Source organism: Myxocyprinus asiaticus, chromosome 9, assembly GCF_019703515.2.
Source record: "Myxocyprinus asiaticus isolate MX2 ecotype Aquarium Trade chromosome 9, UBuf_Myxa_2, whole genome shotgun sequence".
Taxonomy (NCBI): domain Eukaryota; kingdom Metazoa; phylum Chordata; class Actinopteri; order Cypriniformes; family Catostomidae; genus Myxocyprinus; species Myxocyprinus asiaticus.
In genome coordinates this window covers 36,932,277-36,956,160 of record NC_059352.1, presented here as the reverse complement: position 1 = coordinate 36,956,160, position 23,884 = coordinate 36,932,277, and the positions used below count along the sequence as shown (strand labels likewise).

General features: G+C 37.9%; 1 protein-coding gene across 7 annotated transcripts in view; it reads right to left on the bottom strand.

The window, feature by feature from the left end:
- The window catches only part of agap1 (ArfGAP with GTPase domain, ankyrin repeat and PH domain 1), a 281,989-nt gene that overhangs the window by 104,370 nt on the left and 153,735 nt on the right, over positions 1–23,884 (bottom strand). For all 7 annotated transcript variants that reach the window (XM_051705997.1, XM_051705998.1, XM_051705999.1 and 4 more), the window contains 4 exons: positions 22,035–22,169; positions 11,232–11,359; positions 9,443–9,598; positions 7,860–7,952 (listed from right to left, as the gene is read on the bottom strand). In XM_051705997.1, the coding sequence (XP_051561957.1) occupies positions 7,860–7,952; positions 9,443–9,598; positions 11,232–11,359; positions 22,035–22,169 (512 nt within the window). The remainder of the gene's footprint in view (positions 1–7,859; positions 7,953–9,442; positions 9,599–11,231; positions 11,360–22,034; positions 22,170–23,884) is intronic.

Genomic DNA, 23,884 nt, shown 5'->3' with positions numbered 1-23,884 from the left:
CTATGTGTTATCACGAAAAGCAATTAAACTATAACTATAAACTCTGAACTGTAACTGACCCAAATTTGGGGTCTCTAACTCAAACCCTCTAGCGCCACCAATTGTTCAAAATTTCACTTATGTTTATAACATTTGTATTGTAAGGCCTTTTTCCTCTGATTCCATGGCTCATATGCCGAGTCGATAGAATACCATGGTTTAAATTTCCACCAGACTAGATTTTCCGCCATTTCGAATTTTCAGAAAAAAATACTTCTTCGAATTCCTCCTAGGCCATAAATCTGATTTGCAAGAAATTGTTTGTGTATCATCTAGGGGGGACAAAAACTTATCAAAAGCTTTTTGATAGACCAAACCGTTTTCGAATAACACCAACAAATTTGACGGCAAGCATGCCAAAATGGACGTGAGGCTGTATCTTCGCAACGCTTTAGCGTATTGACACGAATCTTGGTATATGTCATAGCCATCATGAATTGAGGGTACCTGCACAGTCTAAATGTATAAATTAGCAAATGCAGTGACCACAGTGAAATTGTTGTCAGGGCAAGTAAAAATCTGAACCCAATCGGGCCAGCAGAAAAATACTTTGGGATGTGCCCTGATTATGCTATGAAATCATAGGGTAGAAGTGCACCCACCCGCAGAAATCAACCGAGCCTTTTAACTGCTTTTGAGTGGGAGAACGACCAAAATTCTAGAGCATCAAAAGCAATCGATTTTGTTTCAGAACTCATCCATGTGTGAGTAACTCACTTACAATTACAGCCATACCTTCAAGGAACAGCTGAGCAATAAACCTAATACACTCAGACATCTGCCAAAGAAATTACAAGTTGACGTTCCTTATCAACAGCCAGGCGAGCAGAGGAGGATGTGCAGCTAGGAGCCAGCACACAAGAGTTTAGGCCAGTGATTAATGTCACACTCTTTCCAACTGCTGGGGCATTTTAGCTGTTAAATTCACGTTCCTGGATGTGAACGCACAAAAAACAACTAAAGATGCAGCTGAATAGATGAAACATGAAAATGAGAGTGTAAAATAAGTGTTAATGTGAGGCAGGTAGACAAGGACATGTACATTTGCATACACGCTCTAATTGGAGAACAGGTCTCGTGTCCAGCAGCCTGCTGTGGCCAGCAAGAGGTGAGGAGGCAGATTGAGAGAGATGAGAGCACATAAGAGGAAACACCACAGGGAATTATCAAATCAATTAACATCCAATTCCTAAACGAAGCTCTGTCCCGTGCCTCTGAGCGCAAACTGCTTGGCTGTGTTATCGTCTGTGAGCTGATGCGCCCAGGCCGCTTTCTTACTGTTGGTAAAACAGTCATCGCCTGAACGTAGTGCCCAATTAGATGGGAAATGCCACTGCTGCAGACGCAGCCACTGATCTGATGGAGGGATTCTAGTTGGCGGCTCCATGCCTATCCTTTCTGTTTCTCTATATGTATATCTCTGAAGAGACTGGGGACATTAGGTTGTCATGGATAAACTGGATATTATAATTTAAACTGATTGAATTTGATCAATGGACCAATCGGCAGGCCCACAAAGAATCTACCACTAGCACGTTCCTTTATTAAAGCAATAAGTTAACCGTGAACTAGAGTTATTTAACCATGTGTAAGGGGTATTCTTAGGCAAGATGCAAAACTAAGGCTGTTGATTTAACATGTTAATTCAGTTAGATTAATAAACTAAAAAATAACACATTTAATCACAACGCAATTAATTATGCCCCCTTACCACACATAAATTCCGTAGTAAGGAATTTTACTACCAGCAGAGTAATTCAAGCTTGACGTACCACCATGTTTTTTGCGAGTTGCCGTTAGCAGGGGGCAGTCGGCGCAGCTCCAGCTGTACAGGCAATGTGCAGCTGGACAGGCAACAAACCGACCAGTGCAGGGGTCACAAAGACACATTTTTCAATGTTTCAAACTACTTATATATTGACACAGCATTCTAAAAACTAAGTGTTAATGGCGAGAGTTGCTGGAACGCACCCAGTGTTTTGACTCTCGAACTAATGACACTAATGAGCCGGTTCTTTTGAATCAACGGCGTGAAACATCCGGCGCTGTTGATATAGTCCAATTCCCCCCAAAAAATTACTTATGAGCCGGTTCTTTTTTGTTCTTTTAGTGTGAAACTACACTAAAATGCAGGGGTCACAAGACACGTTTTTCAATGTTTCAAACTACTTATATATTGACACAGCATCCTAAAAACTAAGTGTTAATGGCGAGAGGTGCTGGAACGCACCCAGTGTTTTGACTCTCAAACTAATGACACTAATGCGCCGGTTCTTTTGAATTAATGGCTTGAAACATCCGGCGCTGTTGATATAGTCCAATTCCCAAAAAAATTACTTATGAGCCGGTTCTTTTTTGTGAATCAAAAACAATACATCAGTCAAAACAGTTACTCAATTAATCTTATATGGATGCACAAGCTATGAATGTCTGGATTAATATTAATTAAGAACTGTTGAAGTCTTACTAGCCTGATCACAACATTAGGCTACAGAACACCATATAAACTTTCTCTGAAAAAGTTACTGTGTTTATTTAATGTTGTACTTCAGACCTGTGAGACTTAAATTGTTAATCCAACTGAACAATTCTACCAACAAGTAATATTACACTAGCCTATATTAAGGCTGTTTACAGTTGCCAAGCAACGAAGCAATTTACTGCACTACTATAGAATGTGCTTTCACAGATACGCATTTATCAGCATTTTACAAAGGCTCTGAATGCAAATTTATAGTCAGAACTATCTATTTTATAATAAATATGTTGGCTAATTTGCTTATGCATTCAACTACCAAATAGAGTGTAGTCCGCTTAATCTCTGCTTAACACATATTCTCCATTTTTTAACCCATCAGATTTCTGCAGATTTTCCCCTAAAATCAGCACAGAAAATGCAGGAACAAAGTCTGCAGATTCGGTCTTGGCCTGCCTGTGGGATAGAAGTTCTAATAAGGACCCAAATAAACCTAGAACACCAAACCCCAGCAGACGAGAGAACCAAAACTCTGTGCACTGCAGATTGAGCTGGCTGATTGATCTCCTCATGAGATGACAGGCTCGGCCACTGATGAGGCCTCTGATCAGCGTCAATGTGTGTGTGTGTATGTGAGCAAGTGTGTGGAAGGCATTTGCAGGCTCAGTCTGACACCAGGGAAATTAATCCCTCATTTATGTACCTGCAGTGTCAAGAGGCTGAAAGATGCTTTAGAGATATGGCTCTACGCCAGGCCCCCTGTGCAACATACTCTCTAATCACTAATGTCTCGCTATAGTGCAGGCTATCAAGTACATTTATAACATTTAAATAAAACATTTATTTCAGTCGCTGTAAAACATCTAAACCTCTGTGCCAGTACCCCACAATGAGGACTCTCTATAATTAAGGGCATACTGTATATTAATTTAAAATCTCACAGAGACATGCTCTCAAGTTATACAACAGTGTCGTGCTACACATGTTTGGGAAAAGCAGCCATCCCTCTCTCTTGAGAACGAACGTTATTGCTCCGTCTTGATTGCTCTTGGCATTGCACATACAAATAAGCCCAGTGCAATCGGAGGAGACAGACAGATCGTAGTTAAACCTGCGTGCTGCTCTATCTCTCTCCACACAGCTGCCTGCTATGGCTCAGCCTTCCCATCTGCCACTAGCGCAGTGCCCTGCTCTCAGCACCGCTGTAGCCAGGCCAGCCTCATTTCTTCTTCATTAACCGCCACTGACTTCAACAGCATTTATGCAAATAGAGCCGCAGGAGGTGGGAGATCACTGCTGGCAGAATTAGGGCTTGGCTGTGTGCCTCGAAAAAGAAGTACCACGCTGAGGCACAACACAATTTAGAACAGTTGTAAGGGAAAGTCTTAGCATAAAGGAATAGTTCACCCCAAAATGAAAATTCTGTCATTATTTACTCATAACGGTTCAAGTGTGACTTTCTTAGTTGAACACAAAAGGTGAATTTTTTTTACAATATTCTGGCCACTCTGTTCAATATAATGAAAGTGGATAAGAAGTCGAGCTGTCAACCTCCAAATAGACAAAAAAGCACCACAAAAGTGGTCAATACGATGCATGTGCATTCTGAGTCAAACGATAGCTATGTGTGACAAACAGATCAAAATTTACGATGTTATTCACTTATAATCTTCCCACCCAGTGACCTGTTAACCGTTGTGACTTGATCATTCAGATTGTTTTTTGGCAATCAGATCAAATATTTGAAAAGATCCGACTAAAAAGAATTAGACATCATTATTTCTCTCATGAACGGACCTAGGAGACCGAATGTCAAGATTTTTTGTGAATAATAACTTATATTTTGTCCGGTTTCTCACACAAAGCTATAATATGGCTACAAAACAGTGTAGGGGAAGCTACTTTGAAACTGTAGCTTCTTAAACTACAAACTATTCCTAACTTAAAGGTGCACTACAGAAGATTTTTTAGTTAAAATAAACATAAGTCCATTACTGAGTGAGTATATAAAAAAAAATGTGTTCAAAAACCTGTCCTTGCATTTCCCTGATTCACTATGGTAAGCCTACAATAAAGAGTTATATTTTGAGCTGTCAGGTCGGATTTGCCGCAAAATCGCAGGCTTTGCCCATGTATGTTTACGTCATATTTGTAAGCACACACACACACACACACACAAAAAAATAAAAAATAGACCGGCTACTGTGCGTGCTCAAAACTATTATAACGGCATATAGCTCTGCCTCTTTTTTTATTTTTATTTTTTTATTTGGTCCCCTTTTGTCCCGATTTGGAATGCCCAATTCCCACTACTTAGTAGGTCCTCGTTTTGGTGCGGTTACTCACCTCAATCCGGGTGGCGGAGGACAAGTCTCAGTTGCCTCCACTTCTGAGACAGTCAATCCGCGCATCTTATCATGTGGCTAGCTGTGCATGACACTGCGGAGACTCCCAGCATGTGGAGGCTCATGCTATTCTCCACGATCCATGCACAACTTACCACGCACCCCATTGAGAGCGAGAACCACTAATCACGACCACGAGGAGGTCACCCCATGTGACTCTACCCTCCCTAGCAAACAGGCCAATTTGGTTGCTAAGGAGACCTGGCTGGAGTCACTCTGCACACCCTGGATTCGAACTCACGCCTCCAGGGGTGGTTGTCAGCATCAATAGTTGCTGAGCTAACCAGGCCCCGTTCTGCCTCTTTACATTCACACAAATATTCTGCCACTGTTAACGCAGTATATCTACAGAGAAACAATACCGAAGTTTGAGAAATCAACTCGCCATTTGGCCAGAAACTATTTTAGAAGCTGCAGCATAATACATAGGAAAATTAATATTGTAAGAATAATATTCTGTTGCTCGCTGATGATGTAAGAGACATGAGCAAATCAAATGACATATAAACTGTCAAATAAGAGCATCTGTTGCGACTCACGTCTTAAGACTTTCACCTCAGTGGAAAACTTAGCAAGTTTATCTAGGGTGCATTAAGGACTCATGTGGTGGCTCATATCTGAAAATATGTGGAACAAAAATCACGATGTGTCTATTATTATGTGTTGATACATGTGTTTTCATGTGTTTGTGAAGTTTCACACAGAGGAGGAGACTGGCTCATGTGATGTGAGTTTATCACTAATATAGGCTCAAGTAATCTCATTGTCATTAGGACAAACTTGTATGTTTAATATAAAAAATATGCAAAATATGCTTTCATATAAATAGTTTAAATATTTATACCAAACAGTAAATGATGCATTGCCAAATGAGTCCATCAGACTGAATTTAAGGTTATTGAGCATCATTGGTGAATTGCTCCAATGCCTGAAATATGATGCATTTTGATAATATAACACTAGAGGACAATAACTGTGAAAACTTCAACTAAGCTTCCTGTACTGCTGTTTTTAGTGGAAGAAAGACATTTATGACATTGCATAGGCTATCTTATTTATAATTTAATTGGCTATTGTATAGGACTTTACACAACATTATTGTCTGTATATAAATCTGAAAAAAAAAAAAATATGGGGGGAGGGTCTTAAATGTGGTGCAGTCTTGTAAATTTTGTCAGAGGCTTACTGTTTAAAGTGGAAGTATGTAACTTTTTCAGTGTTAAAATACTTTCTTCTATCCCAGCTTAATATGCAGAGAAAACAGTGTAAGCCATTTATCTGTAAATTTTCGCGAAAACTGTAAACACTGTATCTATGTGGCGCTATAAAAATTCCAATGTTTGTTTTGAGCGACCCACCTAAACCCGCCCCAACAACGTTACTCAACCAATGACGTGAGTTGGGGGGCAGGACTATCTGAACAACTGAAGATGAGGGGCGAATTCAGAACTCTGTTTTGAAAACATTGTTTATTTTTGCAATTCTTTTCGGTGGCGCTAGTGTAGCAGAAATTACATACTTCAGATTTAAGACTTTGAAAACCCCTGATTTAGAACAGTAGGAAAAAAACTATTTAACTTAAATTATTTGGATTTTCCAACGCCAAATATAAGAGAGAGGATGGTTTAGGCAAGTGCATTTGATTATTGCCTCGGTTCCATACAATGTGACAAATGTAGCGTTTTGTGACTCTACACCGTTACTTGTTGGAAAACGTAGCATATTGCTGGAAAAGCTACACGATTGTGAAAATAGCTGAGCTACTGTCACGTTACAGTAAAATGTAGTCAAGTAGTGTCGCTACTTTCAGTTACTCCCCAAAAGTCAATCAGAAGAATAGGATATATAGCGCAAATATAGTCCTTAGGAATATAGTTCTTAGGAAGAGTTAATAATCAGTTTTGAAATGACACAAGGGTGAGTAAATGATGACCGAATATTAAATTTTTGGGAGAACTATTCCTTTGTTCTTGACATTTGTACTTTCATTTCAGGATTTCAGTATAATGATGCCAAGACACAATGTATTCTCAAACAGCTAATCTGGAGAAGAGAGTGCCCGATTACAGCACTGTTTCGCTGCTGTTGGGAGCCGGGAGTCTTGTGTAAATGTCTAGCAGAGCATCTCTGCCTCCTAGGGAGCCTCTCAATGCGAACTCAGCAGGTTCCAAACGCAGTCCACACATCGTTAAGCTCCGTTGCACCACTCTCAAGCGCAAGCTGTTCTGTACAGTGGACGACAGAAGCGCTACTCCATTGTGGCATGCTAATAAACACAGAGCTCATTTAAAGGTAGCTTTAATCAGAGATGCAATTTGTTTATTAGAAAATTACAAACAAGGCCACGGCATTGACATGAGAGGGCACGATTAGTGCCACTAATTACCTGATTCTTTCACTCCAGCTGAGATGCAGAGGATGATGCCCCCCCTCTTCTTTGAAAGCTAGCATCTCGCTCGCTCATTCTCTCATTACACACTCTTGTTTGTGACAAATTAAGGCCAAGTCAAACAATCTCTCCCACAGTGCAGAAGGAGAGGGGGCATCTTCACATCATATTCTGCTTATCTGACTCCCCCACCTCCCCCAAGGGGTGGGGGGGGGGGGTATGAGCCCATATGCAGATTGGCAGACTGCACTTCATTAGGGTCCTCTTAGCTTTTCTAATCACCACTTTTGACGGGGAGAAAGAAGGTGGGAGAGTGATATGGGGTTTAGGGGGGGAAATTCCTTCCCATTTCTTATCCTAATGATCTCATTTCAGTACACGGGAGAGCCTGGCTCTATCTGATGTCAAGTACGTGCTTTCGCTGTTAATCAAGGAGATGGCATCAAATGAGCTTGGCGTGGGTCTGAGTCCTGATCTGAGGGCGCTTCGTCCACAATACACCGCTGCTGGACCCCAATTATACCAGCCCAGACGGCCGGCCAGACCCTACCTGTTTAATTGGGATAGCGCGGCCACTTCCAATGCTGTCTGCACGACCATCCATCCCTTTCTTCTCCCTGTCTGGTTCGCTCCCCTTCCGAGACTGTGGGGATGAAGACATCCTTTTAGTCAAAGGCAAGCTAGCTGCTAATTGAGCATGACTTCAGACTAGATTCAGTTTGGAGAACAGGGCACACACATGACTTCTAAAGTCAAGGGGATGTGGGAGGGGTCAACTTGACCTTAGCATGACCCCACCCACACAACTTCTTGAAGGCAAGACATGAGGTACATGTGCAGGATCTACATTAATAAGAAGCATTCAAGATCATAGGGATTTGTTACTCTAGAAGTACAAAGTTATAAAGTAATACAACGAGAGATAAATTAGATAAAAAAAAATAAAAATTAAAAGTGCTGTAAGTAATGATAGCTGCTCTGAAACTACCAGCAGACTTTAACATTAACAAAAGTTAACACTGTACCATTGAGATCATTGTAATCAGACATGGAGCAGGAGATCAGGAGCATATCATCTCAGTCAAGTTATAAAAAGCAATGATAGAAAAATAGCCTTCTTGCTTAAAGGAATAGTTCATCCAAAAATGAAAATTCTCTCATCATTTACTCATGTTGTTCCAAAACCATTTGACTTTCTTTCCTCTGCTGTAGTGATGTCTGAGCTGTTGTCATAAAAGGTAGAATAAACGAAATCCATAAAACTCAAATGGTTTAATCCATGTCTTCTAAAGCAATGCATTTGGTTTTCGGTGAGAAACAGACCAAAATTCAAGTTCTTATTCACTATAAATCTTGACAACTGTCCTAACTCTCCTTGTGGCTTTCATGAGAGAAGCTCACTCACACGTCCTCACACTTGAATCATGCGCGTTTGCATGTTGATGCAAGACATTACATGGTTTTTGATACACCTGGAAGCGCAGCGCTACTTACAACAGAGGAACACTTTACAAAAGCTTCACTGGTTATGTTTCAAATTAGATTTGCTTTAGATCTTTTGTTCAAGAGCGAGGATGTGTGAATAGCTTCCCTCATGAACGCACAAAGGAGAGCTAGGGTGGATGTCAAGATTTATAGTAAATTAAGACTAGTGAATAGGTTTGTTTCTCACCCAAAGCTATCGTATCTCTTCAGAAGTCTTGAAATATACCAATCGAGTTGTATGGATTACTTTCATGCCACCTTAATGTCATTTTTGGAGCTTGAAAGTTATGATTCCCACTGACTTGCACTGTATTAAAAAAACAGCTCAGTAATTCAAAATATCTTCATTTGTGTTCCACAGAAGAAAGTCAGTCATATGGGTTTGGAGCAACATGAGAAAATAAGAGAGTTGTCATTTTTTAATAAATTGTTCTGGTAACAAAATAACAACTACTTATGAAGCTGAATATGCCGTTGAACTTGAGTCTGATATCAGCTTTCTGATTCCCTTACTTTTCTGCCATTTGATAAAAAAACAGCTTACAGCACCTTTAAAAACAAACACAAATGTGTAAGTTGTCAATCAGACTGATATGTTAAATTTATAATTACAATCATGGTTTATGATTTATGGAAGGGCAAACTGACCGTAAAGAGGTTGGAGCGTCGTTTGGACTGCTTGCGGACGGGCGTTGGGGTGTTGGCAGTTTGGGGCACATCAATCCGCAATTCCTTCTGACTGGTACTTGGAGTCGAGGGCACGGAAGAGGAGTAATCGCTCAAACTGCCTCCGCCATTACTGGTCTGTAACACACACAGAAAGAATCACATACAGAAGCAATAGTCTATAATAATCTCACAATACAAAGAAACGGCATAAGCCTAAATTTTTCTAAGCCTTTCTAAGCTTGGCTGTACACACACAGGGTCACTTGTACACTGCTAATGAGAAATAAATGAGGACTGAGCCATGCAGAAGAGGATTACTGTCTATGGGGGGGGGGGGGGGGGGGGGAATCATCTGTTGGAGCACAAAAGTGGAGAGAAAGAGAATTTCATGGGCTCCACATGTATAAAAAAAAAAAAATTCTGCATTTTATGAGCTAATTGTGTGGGTTCTAGGACTGAGTGATGTATTGAATATTCACAATACATTTGCAACTGGTATTAAATTAAGCAACATTGTGAATATTGTGATGATTTTAATGCATTTTTTATTTGACCACCAAGTTTCCTGAAAAGTGTGACATCAGACTAGTATAAATGCTAAGATAAATACAATTTTCTAAGTATTTTCAGGACAATCTAAAAAAATATAATATATTGTGTAATATTTGTATGGTTTATTTTTTCATTTATCAAAGAGATGATGCAATCATCAGTGTTATAGTTCCTATAGTTAATCATATGTAGTGTGGTCATTTATATGAACATAGTAATTATTTGTCTTGTTATAAACAAAGAAATATATATCCTGCGAAAGTTAACTTATATAGATAGTAAATAATCATAAAAATATGATTTATGGAATCGCAAATATACTGCGACACTATTACATATCTCAAGTCACTAACAACCATTTACTGTACCCTTTTTGTAATTAAAAAATATTTCTAATTATATATATATATATATATATATATATATATATATATATATAAAGAAGCAATTACTGTTAATAAAGCATAAACCAGCAAAAACACTGGTGGGACTAGGGCGGAACCTCTTCAATGTGTCTGCCCAGAATCATTACACTGAAGCACACAACAGTGATGGAAAAGGACCACTTAACACTATTTGTATGTACAAAGCAATAAAGTGCAATTTAATTACCACAGAAGCATGTCAAGTTTTAACTATCACGAAAACACAGAATGAGACTTTGTCTGCACACCGCAAGCATTGACACCCTCATAAATGCGGCATCACAGTTGTGGTAAAGCGAATAGCCACAATTTAATTTAATTGTTAAACTATAATAAGAGAATGGTTAATGTAAAAGAGGTGGGGTCACAACACCAAAAAATGGATAAGGTAACGGGCGTGTAATGAGGTCCGTGTAAAGACCAGAGGTAAGCATTTAAGTGCTAAACAGTAGCAAAAACAGGGTTAGAAGTGGTAAATTCAATTAATTTCCAAGAATCAGTTCAAACTTTGTTTCAATTAATCGATTCATAACTATGATAAAGTTATTAATTTGCATCATCGCTCAAAAAAAGTCTCCACATGGTATTTTTCATGTGGGAAAGACAAGCCTTGCATTAAATTGACAAAAGTGGCTGTTTGTTAAAATTATGACATTAAAAATATAATCACTAACTGAAGACATTTTAGAACAAATACATACAAATACTGAATATTGTCAAAGGCTGAAAAATATAAAGATATTTTCTAGCTATATCTCCCAGCCCCAGTGGGAACTATATGTGTTACTCACCTGGTTGATGTGCACTGCGGACACAGGTGCTGCGCAGACTGAGGAGTGGCTTGGAGAGTTGGGCAGTGACTTACAGGGTCCAATTGACAGTTGCTGTTTCTTCCGGGTTGCAACTATTTTCTGAGCCACTGAAATTATAAACAAATAGAGCACAGTTAAAAAAACAAAACAAAAAAACAGAGAGGGGGTGGGGGGGTGGGGGGGTACGACAATGGGTCAATAGGGAAAATACTATAAGCTAAATTGTACTTTAAGCTAAAAGACCAGCAGCAAGAGAGAAAGAGAGAGACTACAGAGACAGAGCAGTTCATTCTCTTTTCCACTTCAAACCAGAACACTAGTCCAATCTGTAGTGGCAAAGTGGTCCACTTCATTACCCCTCATGTGAGTGTGTGTGGAATGCCTAACCCAGGCCGCCCCTAATTCGACCATCACTCTCCTCCACAGGACGCCACTTGTCCCGCTCTTAGAACCTAAGGCCCATTATTTCAACATTATTATCCCTCGTTCATTTCTCTTTTCCCTCAATGCTCTACCCGTGGCAGGCAAAAGGGCGGCGTCAGTCAATCGCTCGCCTCTGTCCCTATCGATCGGTTGACGGCCCCTGTGGCAATCTGCGTCTGGCCCGTGGAGAAATGTTCTACCGCTCTGTCATCTCACGGCTAACGACATTGATCCCATCATGTGGAAGAAGCTTATGGAGAAGAGCTCATTTTTTACAAAATAAATCTTTCAAAACAGACACACACACGGGCATAGAGTTGAACTGGCTTTATATCAGTAACTCTTATATTGTGAACTGCCAATGCCAAAATGAAATTCTCTGATTAAACACTCCTGTAAACATAATTGTGTTTAGGTTTGTTACAGTATGTTTTGAGCCTGAAGCATTTGCCCTCCAGCATTCTGAAACTTCACAAAACTCCTCTAAACTGAAGTGGCTCTCAGTTCTCAAATGCAGGAGGGAGTTAACAGTACTAGTGCCCAGAACTCAATTACTCCAGCTCCCAATAAACAGGGCCGGCTCTCATCCTGTTGTAAATGAAGTCATTGTTTTAATTGGACCTATTAAACATCTGAGTTTTAATGATGATTCCGTCATAAACATTTACCTTCAGGTGAGAGAGCTCAGTCCAAGGGCAGACAACATGATACTCTGCTAAAAACTGTCTCAATGCGCCCATCTGCTGCTCCAACAGAAACGCTGTACAGCTGTGTTTGTTTAGACTCATTGTGATACGCTACCACACTAATCGGCTAATTATAATCATAAACGAGAATCTTCTCTCACTCGAACAAACGAGAAGAGAAATAGCAACAATGCTATTGTGACACAAACTGTTAAACTGCATACAGTGTTCATCAAACAGTCATTGGGTGAAAACAAACAAAAATTAAACAAAATAAAGACTAAATGACAAATTCAAAACTTGCCTTCATCAATGCAATAACTTATTTAACCTGAGTCTTTCCAAGAGTGCTTAATAATGACCAATTACAATAAGTCAAGCCATTTAAGTCTTATTGGACAGTACCACTGTAGTAGCATGGAGGTTGTGAGAGATATATATCCACAGATCCTCATCCAGACCTCCCCGCTGTATTTTACTTTAAGTGTTAAGAGCAGTTATGATAAGCCTGGGTTAAATATTTAAACTGCACGGCTAATACAATTTAACTTTGACTATCAATCTTGGCTCCCCGGTGAGAGGCAGCCATTTATTCTGCCGGAACCACTTCCCGTTTGACCAGATTTATGACAGGAGGCCCGAACACTGCAGCTTGGAGAGGCAGTGCCATAGCAAAGGAACATTCACCCTGCTGAAGCGACTCTTTCGCTCAGCATTTCAAGAACAGTAGTTCCCTGAAGCTAAAGTAACAGAGAAACTTGGCTATCAAATATGATGCCAACATTTGATGTGTCACTTTTTATCTTTAATTTTTCTACATGTAGAAAATATTGTAAAATAGCAAAATATCTCATGTTAGATTTGGACATTTTCTGCTGTAAAAATCTCTGCTGCAATTGGGATGAACAGGTTAACAGGGCAAACATAAATGTCTTTTCTCTCTCTCTTTTTTTTTTTTTTTTTTTTTTTTTACATAGCAGTGCAATTCTCATCAATATGGCTGTCAAACGTGCTTGGTAAAAAGTCAATACTAAAATAAATCAAATGTAATGACACCAGTTTTTCTACAGTATCGGTAGTAACGCTGACAGACTCAATTCGGTTTACTTGAAAAATCACGTATTTTTCAAGACTATATGCCATTGTGTTAATTTAATTTACAAATATATAGGTCAATGACATGCCACAATTTTTTGTCTGTATCTATTACGTTTACGGCTTGCAAATTTATGGCATTAATTTCTTCAATTAATAATTGTCTGTTTGACGCATTAAAAAATTATTTAACGCAGTTACAGCAGGGTCAGGGTTTTTTTTTTTTTTTACTTCCTGAAACTTCACTAATGTTTTTCCCCACTTTCTGTGGCTAAAACTGTCTTACCCGGGTCTTATTAACTCTATCCGCAACATGTACATATTTAAATTATTAAAATAAGTGATGACTAACCAATTTCTTGCAAGTTCTTTTAGACAAAGTATAAAGTAAATATAACTGATTATATTTTTTAAATGTCTCTTAAAATGTACCTTGTAACATGATTAATCGTGATACATTTTTTATTATCTCGGATAACTTTGTCAATAACCTATTTATATAATTATTTAACTAATAATTAAATGCATTTGTTGATTATTTGCTTTTGAATATTGCTGTGGTATCGAAATTGGTATTGTGTATCATGAAGTTTCACTGGTATCAAAATTGTACTGCAGTTCTGGTATGACAACTCTACTCATCAAACCACAGAAAATTAGTAAATCCCCCTGCCTGTTGATTTCTGTGTCCAGACGATCATCAGTAAGCATTGTTAATCCACTGCTTTTATCTGGTTCTAATTTATTGGCCATGTTGCTATTTACTTATTAATTTATACTTTGCTGGGGCCAGTAGACCAGAGCATCCTGCTGGACAAAGACCTGAACCCCCGACTGCATAACCAAGGTTGTGACCTCTCTTCTAAACACTGAGCGGATACAACAGACTGACCTTAATCCTTCTCGACACCCAGAGAGCAACGAGAAAAGAGATGGCATAGAACAAAGAAAGAACAGACAGAACAGGTAAGCCGGACTAAATAAAGACACAGGTACGTTTATTGGACTGCTGTCAGAGCAGTTAACAGCAGTGTGCTATAAATATTAGCTAATGAGTTGGAGGGAGAGCATGGCCGATGAACCACCGCCAGTATTCTTGTACAAAGGTCAAAGAACTCCTGCACTTACAGTTCACTAATTAGGCCTGCTATTGAGGACACAACACACATAAAAACAAACTTGCATCCACACAAAACACAATCGTTTACACACCACATGCAGGGAATTAAAGACACAGGTGTAAACCGTGCTAGCTATGACACGCTGACAGCTTATTTCACTCTGTGTCTCATCACACATACACAGGCACAAACACCCAAACACACAGAAACCCTGATCTGAGTGGACAGGCTTCAGGTACTGTCTGGGTCCTCAGTTGTACTCCAAAAAAATTTAGTTTTTCCTTTTCACTGGTTTAGCACCAGCAAAGCTCTTTTATGCACAAAGGTGGAACACTACATGGCCAAAAATATGTGGACCAAATCAAATATCACAGCTACATTAATAACATCAAATCTCATTGGTTCTCATCACGCCTCGTGACCGAACTAGCAACATGATGTCATGATGTTTGATCACAAGATTCGATGACAACCAATGAAGTCTGATATTCTTGATGTAGCTGTGATATTTAATTTAAGCACTCTATTAATGGTTTGATTTGCGAGTTGATTACAACATAAATTTCACTCTGTTCTTTGCACAAAGTGATCATCTCTCTTCAGAAGACTTGGAATATACTGTAGTGGTTTTATAAATTATTATTATTTTTTTTTTTTGTACCTTTGGTTTTACAGCCCAGAGTCACTATTCATTTACATTATGGCTAATAAATGCTACGAAGACTTCTTAAAAATTAACTTTTGTGTTCCACGAACATCCTTTAAATATGACCAAAATAACTGACTGTCCCATCCTAAGATCCCCTTAGTGAGAAAATGTATCACTTTGAGGACAAAAACACAATGTTTAATACTTAACTCCAACTTCAGTCCAACCAATACAGCATTAACCATAAGCATTAGTACTTTAAAGAAATATTCCAGTTTCAATACAAATTAAGCTCAATTGTCAACATGTGTGGCATAATGTAAAAAAAAATAACATTTTAACTTGCCCCTTGTTTAATGATCTAAAAAAATAAAAATAAAAATGCAGTTACAGTAAGGCACTTACAATGGAAGTGAACGGGCCAGTCCATAAACATTAAAACATACAGTTTCAAAAGTACAACCACATGATGAAAACATTAAACGTGTTGTTAACATAATTTGAGTAATAAAATTGCTTACTAAACGTATCTGTGTAAAGTTACATCCAATATTACAACTTTGCTGTCATGACGATTATAATGCCAATAAATCCCTTAATTTATCACACTAAAAATCATGTTAACACATTATGTTTACGTTTTGTGGCTATACTTTTGAAACATTGTGTATTTTTATGTTTAAGAACTAGCCCCACATACTTCCATTGTAAGAGCCTGCTTCTTCTTCTTTTTTGTAACTGAGGGACAAGTCAGCAACACTAAACAGTGGGAGACCGTGTCTACGGTGGTTACAGCCCTGGTTAAGAGGCTATTCTACATTTGCATTGGTGCCTGAGCTGCAAAAAGCGACAATAACTTAATTACGCCAGTAAAAGTATGGCATTGACCTTGAAATGTAATGCTCAAATCACAGGAACCTATGAAAGAGATAGAGATACAGCAGACCTCGTTAGCTGTTAATGTACGCTAACAAAGCTCTACATCCTCACTCTGACATTGTGACAAGCCAGCTAGAGCGAGGGGAAGGATGGGGAGGGGGGGTAATTAGGATAATTAAATTAGCACACTGATGGACGCAGGCTGGGGAGCTGTCAGGACCCCCCACCTCTACTAAACAACCACTGACACACACATACACACTCTGCAGAAAAATGCATGCATGCACACACACCATGTACACTCAAAGCACACGTATAAATACGCACAAACAAGTGATCCACTGGGGCAAACCCTTGGCTGACCCCAGCAGAATAAATTGCCTCTCTTTATTTCTCCACTGGCCATCTCGTAAACACTTTGTTACATAAATCTAGTGCATATAACTACTGCACCAATTATTTTTAATGGTTAATGTTCTTGTTATTTGCGTTTTGGCATATCAATGATTCTGGGAAACCAATGCAACTCACAGGACTGTATAGTTTGATTTATGGCAGACCAGGTCATTATATTACTACATGCTCAACCAAAGACAATTATTTATTAGACGCAAAAGGCCATGAGGACCCTGAGCCGTGTTTTTAAACATGAGCAAACTTGTATATATAGACTTTTTTCCCATTAGGAATTATCAATTTTAGAAAGTAACAATTGATTGTGACAGAAAGTAACCCAGGATCATCAAACATGCATAAAATTGCAGTGCAAATCAATGGGCATAATGCATTTTTTTTTTTATCTATTTTCCTGATGAACTGTACTTTTATTAATACTCTGTTGAATCACTCAAATCAATCGAGAAAACTAACAAAGCAGAACTGCTTTAAGAAAAGTAAACCAGATAATTACAATGATAGTAAATCACAATGTTTATAGCATGTTGCAAAACACATTTAAATGATATCTATGAAACATGGCAAATAAATAAATAAATATTCATAATTTCACTGTTTATCAAGAAAATGAGTAGCAGCTATACAAATAAATAAATAAAAGTGACGAGGACCAATAAGGTTCAATGTTATCAACCTAGCCACAATATTTGATTTCAGTGCTTTAATATAGATTTGATTTGAGAGTGAATAATGACTGTTCTTCACACAAACATACAGCATATCGTGCATTAGTCATATCTATTACTTTTACTGCAATTTTATGGTGTTTTATGTCCTTTTTTTAACTTGACAGACCAGAGTCATGACAAAAAAAAATACAGAAAAAAAATAAAATAAATCTGTTCATATTAAAAAATATATATAAAAAATAAAAATAATAATATTCAGAATTTAACTGTTTTAAAAAGGTGAGCATTATGCATAAGAGCAACTATGTGCATAAAACAAACAAAAACAAAAAATTATTCAACATATTACTGGCCCTGTTTACATTTGGTATTAAGATGTGTTATGTGATTATGCAGCCAAACTGACTTAAGATCTGATCATAGTGTTTCTAATAAGGAGATCAACTCAAAACCGCTATAGTCCAGTTGATTCTCAGAATCATACAGATTGTGAATCAGTAAAGAGCATGTAAATCTGCAGTGAGCCAAAGATTGGAACTCTTTATTATGGTTATGTGTAGCAATGATGGCTCATGCATTGCTTTGATACAAGAATAGGGCCAAATCAGGCAAACAAATAGGAGTGTGTGTGAGTGGGCCTGACACATGAGAGCACACAAACACACACAAACATACACAAAACACACTTCTGGGCAGTTGCTATGCTATCAATGCAACAGAAAACATTAAAATAATAATTTTGGTACTCAGCAATACATTCCACTACAGTGGATAATTAGAATGCATTATTAATTGAGGGTAATGAAATGAGAGATGCGAGGAGACAGCGTCAGTAATGATCTGGAATTTAGCCTTTTCTTGCACTCTTTTAGTGCTGTTGATGAGCTTGGCCATCATACAGACTTGCACCCTCTCCTTTTACACACACACACAGAGTTAAATTACAGCCATCTTGGTTGCAGCCAACAGTGTAATAATTAAGAAGATAATAGCTGAGCACTTAGGGTGTACATCTCCCTGCTGGATCGAGAGGACTGAACGGTTCAGCCTGCTTGCATCTGCCACCCAGTCACACACGGACAAATGCATTTGCAAATACAAAATACACACAGATGTAATTAGTGGTCGAATGACATGGGTTTCTTAATGGCCTATATAGAGAGCAATCTAGAGAGCAAGGTGGCCGATATAATGCCAATACTGTATATAATTGTTATATTTTATAGAAGTAAATTTAATGATAAGATATACCAAAGTAGTGGCATATATACATACATACATATATATACACTACTATTATATATACTTTTGAACTCTTGATCTCTCACGATCAATATACATCAGCACTGCACTTTATTAATCTTATTATCTCAAACTGGACTGTCATAAATATATTCTCTCTTAACAAAACACTGGCAACTGACTATCAACCGACCGCCTGGATGTCAATACAGTACAATACAACCTACTGTACATTTTATATATACTATATATATATACTATTTTTTTTATTGTATAATGTGTAATCTATATTGTGTGTATTGTATACTGTACATTGTATATTGTGTTGTGTGTAATTATGTGTATATTAGATTTTAAATTGTGTTGTGTAAATCTGATGTTTATTGTAAATCACTGTCAAATCAAATCAAATCAAATAACTTTTATTGTCACACAGCCATATACACAAGTGCAATGGTGTGTGAAATTCTTGGGTCATGTCATGACTGCTATGTTGCTCGGAACTGCACCCAAGAATTTCACACACTATTGCACTTGTGTATATGGCTGTGTGACAATAAAAGTGATTTGATTTGATTTGACTACTGGTCAAAAGTTTTGAAACACTTACTATTTCTTTATTATTATTATTATTTTATATTTTTCTTCACATTTTAGAATAACAGTAAAGTCATCAAAACTATGGAATAACATAAATGGAACTATGAGAATTATGTTGTGACTAAACAAAATCCAAAATAAATCAAAACTGTTATATTTTAGCATCTTCAAAGTAGTCACCCTTTGCCTAGAACTTGCAGACATGTACTCTTGACATTTTCTCAACCAACTTCTTGAGGTATCACCCTGGGATGCTTTTTAAACAGTATTGAAGGAGTTCTCATCTATGTTGGGCATTTACTGGCTGCTTTTCTTTATTATTTGGTCCAAGTCATCAATTTCAAAAACGTTTTTTATTTTTTTATTTTTATAATGAAAAAAAATATGGTGGCACAATTATATTTTTGTCTATAAAACGAATTTCAAACATTTAAGCATACACCTTCAGATCAAAAGATTTTGACTGGTAGTGTGTGTATACACACACACACACACACACACACACACACACACACACACACACACACATACACGGCAAAAGTTTGGAATAATGTACATATTTTGCTGTTTCGGAAGGAAATTGGTACTTTAATTAACCAAAGTGGCATTCAACTGATCACAAAGTACAGTCAGGACATTACTAATGTAAAAAAACAGCACCGTCACTATTTGAAAAAATACTCATACTAGCCCGTCTGGCATAACAATCATGCCATGGGGCCTGGGTAGCTCAGTGGTAAAATACGCTGGCTACCACCCCTAGAGTTCGCTAACTCGCTAGTTCGAATCCCAGGGCGTGCTGAGTGACTCCAGCCAGGTCTCCTAAGCAACCAAATTGGCCCGGTTGCTAGGGAGGGTAGAGTCACATGGGGTAAACTCCTCATGGTCGCTATAATGTGGTTCGTTCTCGGTGGGGCGCGCAGTGAGTTGAGCGTGGTTGCCGCGGTGGATGGCGTGAAGCCTCCACACGCGCTATGTCTCCGTGGCAATGCGCTCAACAAGCCACGTGATAAGATGCGTGGGTTGACGGTCTCAGACACGGAGGCAACTCCGCCACCCGGACTGAGGGACTAAAGTCCACACGACCACGAGGACTTAAAAGCACATTAGGAATTGGGCATTCCAAATTGGGAGAAAAATAAAAATAAAAAAATCATGCCACGGTCCAAATCACTGAGATCACATTTTTCCCCCATTCTGATGGTTGATGTGAACATTAACTGAAGCTCCTGACCTGTATCTGCATGATTTTATGCACTGCACTGCTGCTACACGATTAGTTGATTAGATAATCGCATGGATGATTGTTTGTGCCAGACGGGCTGGTTTGAGTATTTCTGTAACTGCTGATCTCCTGGGATTTTCACACACAACAGTCTCTAGAATTTAATCCCAATGGTGCCAAAAACAAAAAACATCCAGTGAGCGGCAGTTCTGCGGATGGAAACACCTTGCTGATGAGAGAGGTCAACAGAGAATGGCCAGACTGGTTCGAACTGACAAAGTAACTCAGATAAACGCTTTGTACAATTGTGATGAGAAAAACAGCATCTCAGAATGGGTTGGCGCTGTTTTGGCGGCATGAGGGGGACCTACACAATATTAGGCAGGTGGTTTTAATGATGTGGCTGATCGGTGTATATACTCTATATCAAAGTAACTTAAATAAAATGAACATTTATTATGCACAATAATTATGAGAATAATGATCCCTAATAAAATCACCCTAAAGTTATATCCAAATGTACTGCTTACGTTGCAATGAAGACGTAAAGCCGTAAACACTTAAACCCTAAAACAACCATAAACAATGATTTAAACAACTTTTCAGCTTAAATAACCAAAGTTTTAACAGAAGAATTAATGTAAGTGCTTTTATAAAATTATACGCTTCACATTTCTGTGTTTTAAGCTCTCCAAAAATTGGCCCCCATTCACTTCCATTGTAAGAGCCTCACTGTAACCTCGATTTTTGCTTCTTTTTTTAAAGAAAAGAAGAAACGAGTCTAAATTAATTTTTGTGGTAATCAACATTATGCCACAAATACTGTCAACGGAGCCTAGCTTGTACTGAACCAGGAATATTCCTTTAATAGCTTATGGTACTTGCAGTTTACACAATATCCACTCTTAAAAGCTGCTTTGGTAACAAATCTTTGTAAAGTTTCCAGCACACATATTAAACATATCACAAATGACACACTGAAGTTTGTCGAACAAGACTATAAACAGAATTCCAATTTTACAAGGAAAAAAGTCCACAGTCACAGCTGCTTTTTCTAAGTATCAAATGAAAGGTTGCTTCATTTCTTAACATCTTGCACCCCCTAGTGGAGATCTCAAAGGCTGCGTATAGCTTCATCCTCACTTTATCTGTCCTACTATATTTTATTTTCACTGTTTACAACACTCCTCTTGAAACAGACAATGAAGCTCTTGAATCTTCATTAGCTTCCTCAAAGTGTCCTTGCAAAATCCCGTATACAGAACAGCATGTTGAGCTCTATATTTCTATACTACACAGAGCCACGCAAGGCTAAAAAGCAATAGAGAGAAATGCGGAAGGCGAGATGGGCCATTTAGCCTGTAATTAAGAGCTGATTAAGCCAGATTGGGTCGGCTATTCCACAGCAAAGTCACCTTGTACTCTGAGCCTCCTGTTCTTTATGTTGTTCTTTATGTTGTAGCCTATGTGAAAGTAATGGTTATCTAGACATGCTCTGTTACAGCCAATGCTGCCATGAATCTGATCTAACAAAGGTGACATAGAGTTGACACTTTATCTGAATCTAAGTATCTAAGTAAAGTGGTGAAATCAAGGGAGTTAAAACTGTTTGATTTAAACCACCAACTTCTGAACATTCCTTTAACAACTCTGCCAGTAAATGGCTAATGTAATATCACAAAAACTAACGCTCTGTTCACTCACCTGGCTTTTTTTAAAGCAAAAATTGGAAGTATGGGAAACAACTGTATTTAGGGCTCAGTACAAAGAGACTCACCATCCTGGAAGACCCGTTCCACGTTGAGGCCGTAGGTGGCGCAGGTCTCGTAATAGGTGCACCTCTTCAGGTCATTAGACAGTTTGCGAGCACGTGTGTCATCAATGACACGTGGGTTAGCTGCACTGATAGCATCTATGGAGAGTCAGGATTAGACAAAGACATTGAAATTACAATTCATCAGATTAATTACGGACTAATAATTAATCTCTTAAAGAATCATTATATCAAAAGTGAAAGGCTTCAAGATTATCAAATTATCTCACGAACACTAATAAGGGATAATTAAGAACAAGGGCAATAAGTGAATGAGTGGATAAGCTGAGCTTGCAGCCCTCCATTGATTACAGTGTAGCACCCTCTGGTGTTCATATACTCAAAACACAAGTAGTATAAAGGGTATGATTTCTTTTTCTTTTTTTAATTACTTATCCTTTTAAAATTATATTTCATTTAGTATAGCAATACGTATTACATATTCACACAAAACGTGTGTTTGGATCACTTACAATTAAACCAATGCAAAATTAAAAACAAGTTTTAGATCTGCAAACTTAAATAATACATTGATAAAGCACCTTTGTTCAGCAAATGGAGAAAGATGTGCAATAAAATATATAATGCATGCTCTTCACATTCTAAATTGGCTATGAACTGAGTTTTGAGTAGAACAATATGAAACTATTTCCCTGAAGCACAAGCCTACTCACTAAATTGATAAAGCTAAACTCACGTGCACCTAAAGGTGCATGTGAATCTTAAAATTTGATTCGTAAATAACATGTTATCAATATTCCCTGAAATGTTTAAGGAAACTGTGTACAGTAGCCAAACAGGACTCTTTTATACTGTAGCCAAACCAATGGACAATATGGCCTTGGATGAAGTATGTTGAGTTTTGAACTTGTTATATGATATACAGTATCTGGAGGAAATACAGTTGAAGTCAGATGTTTATATACACTTAGGTTGATGTCATTAAAACTCATTTTTTAACTACTCCACAGATTTCATATTAGCAAACTATAGTTTTGGCAAGTCGTTTAGGACATCTACTTTGTGCATGATACAAGTAATGTTTCCAAGAACTGTTTACAGACAGATTGTTTCACTTTTAATTGACTATATCACAATTCCAGTGGGTCAGAAGTTTCCATATGAATATTCCATAAGTTAACTGTGCCTTTAAGCAGCTTAGAAAATTCCAAAAAATTATGTCAAGCCTAGGGTTGCAACGGTATGATATTTTCCAGGCACGATAACTGCCCAGGAACGTTACACATTTATTATTATCAGTTACAATGACCCTTAAAGGAGTGAAAATAGAAGGGTTTTTTGGTTGAACAAACGATTTATTATAACTGAAACTTGAAACCATTTTTTTTATTATTGAAGTATGTATAAAAAAAAGTCTCCCTTTTGAAAATAAATGAAATAGAATAAATAAGAAATCTAACAGAATTATAATAAACCGAAATATGAACATGATAAAATAATAGCACGTAACTATACCATGTTATATAACTAAAGCATGTTAGTTTACATGTTAGAATAGAATGTTAAATTAACTACTAAATGAAAAATAACATCAGCTGTGTGAGCTTTAAAGTAATGTCCTATGATTATTAATAATTATCATATACTGTAGGTGCACGACAGTGCAGCCAGACTGCTCCTGTCTATACCTTTAACTCAGTGGTTCTCAACTGGTTTTGCTTCAGTACAGATTTTACATTGGAAATCAAGTGGTGACCCACCATAGTAAAAACGTAACCTGTATTTAATGTATCCTGGGTCGCATTTCCTTTTATGTTGCATAGTTTTTTTTTCATGGTTTTCAATACAAAAAC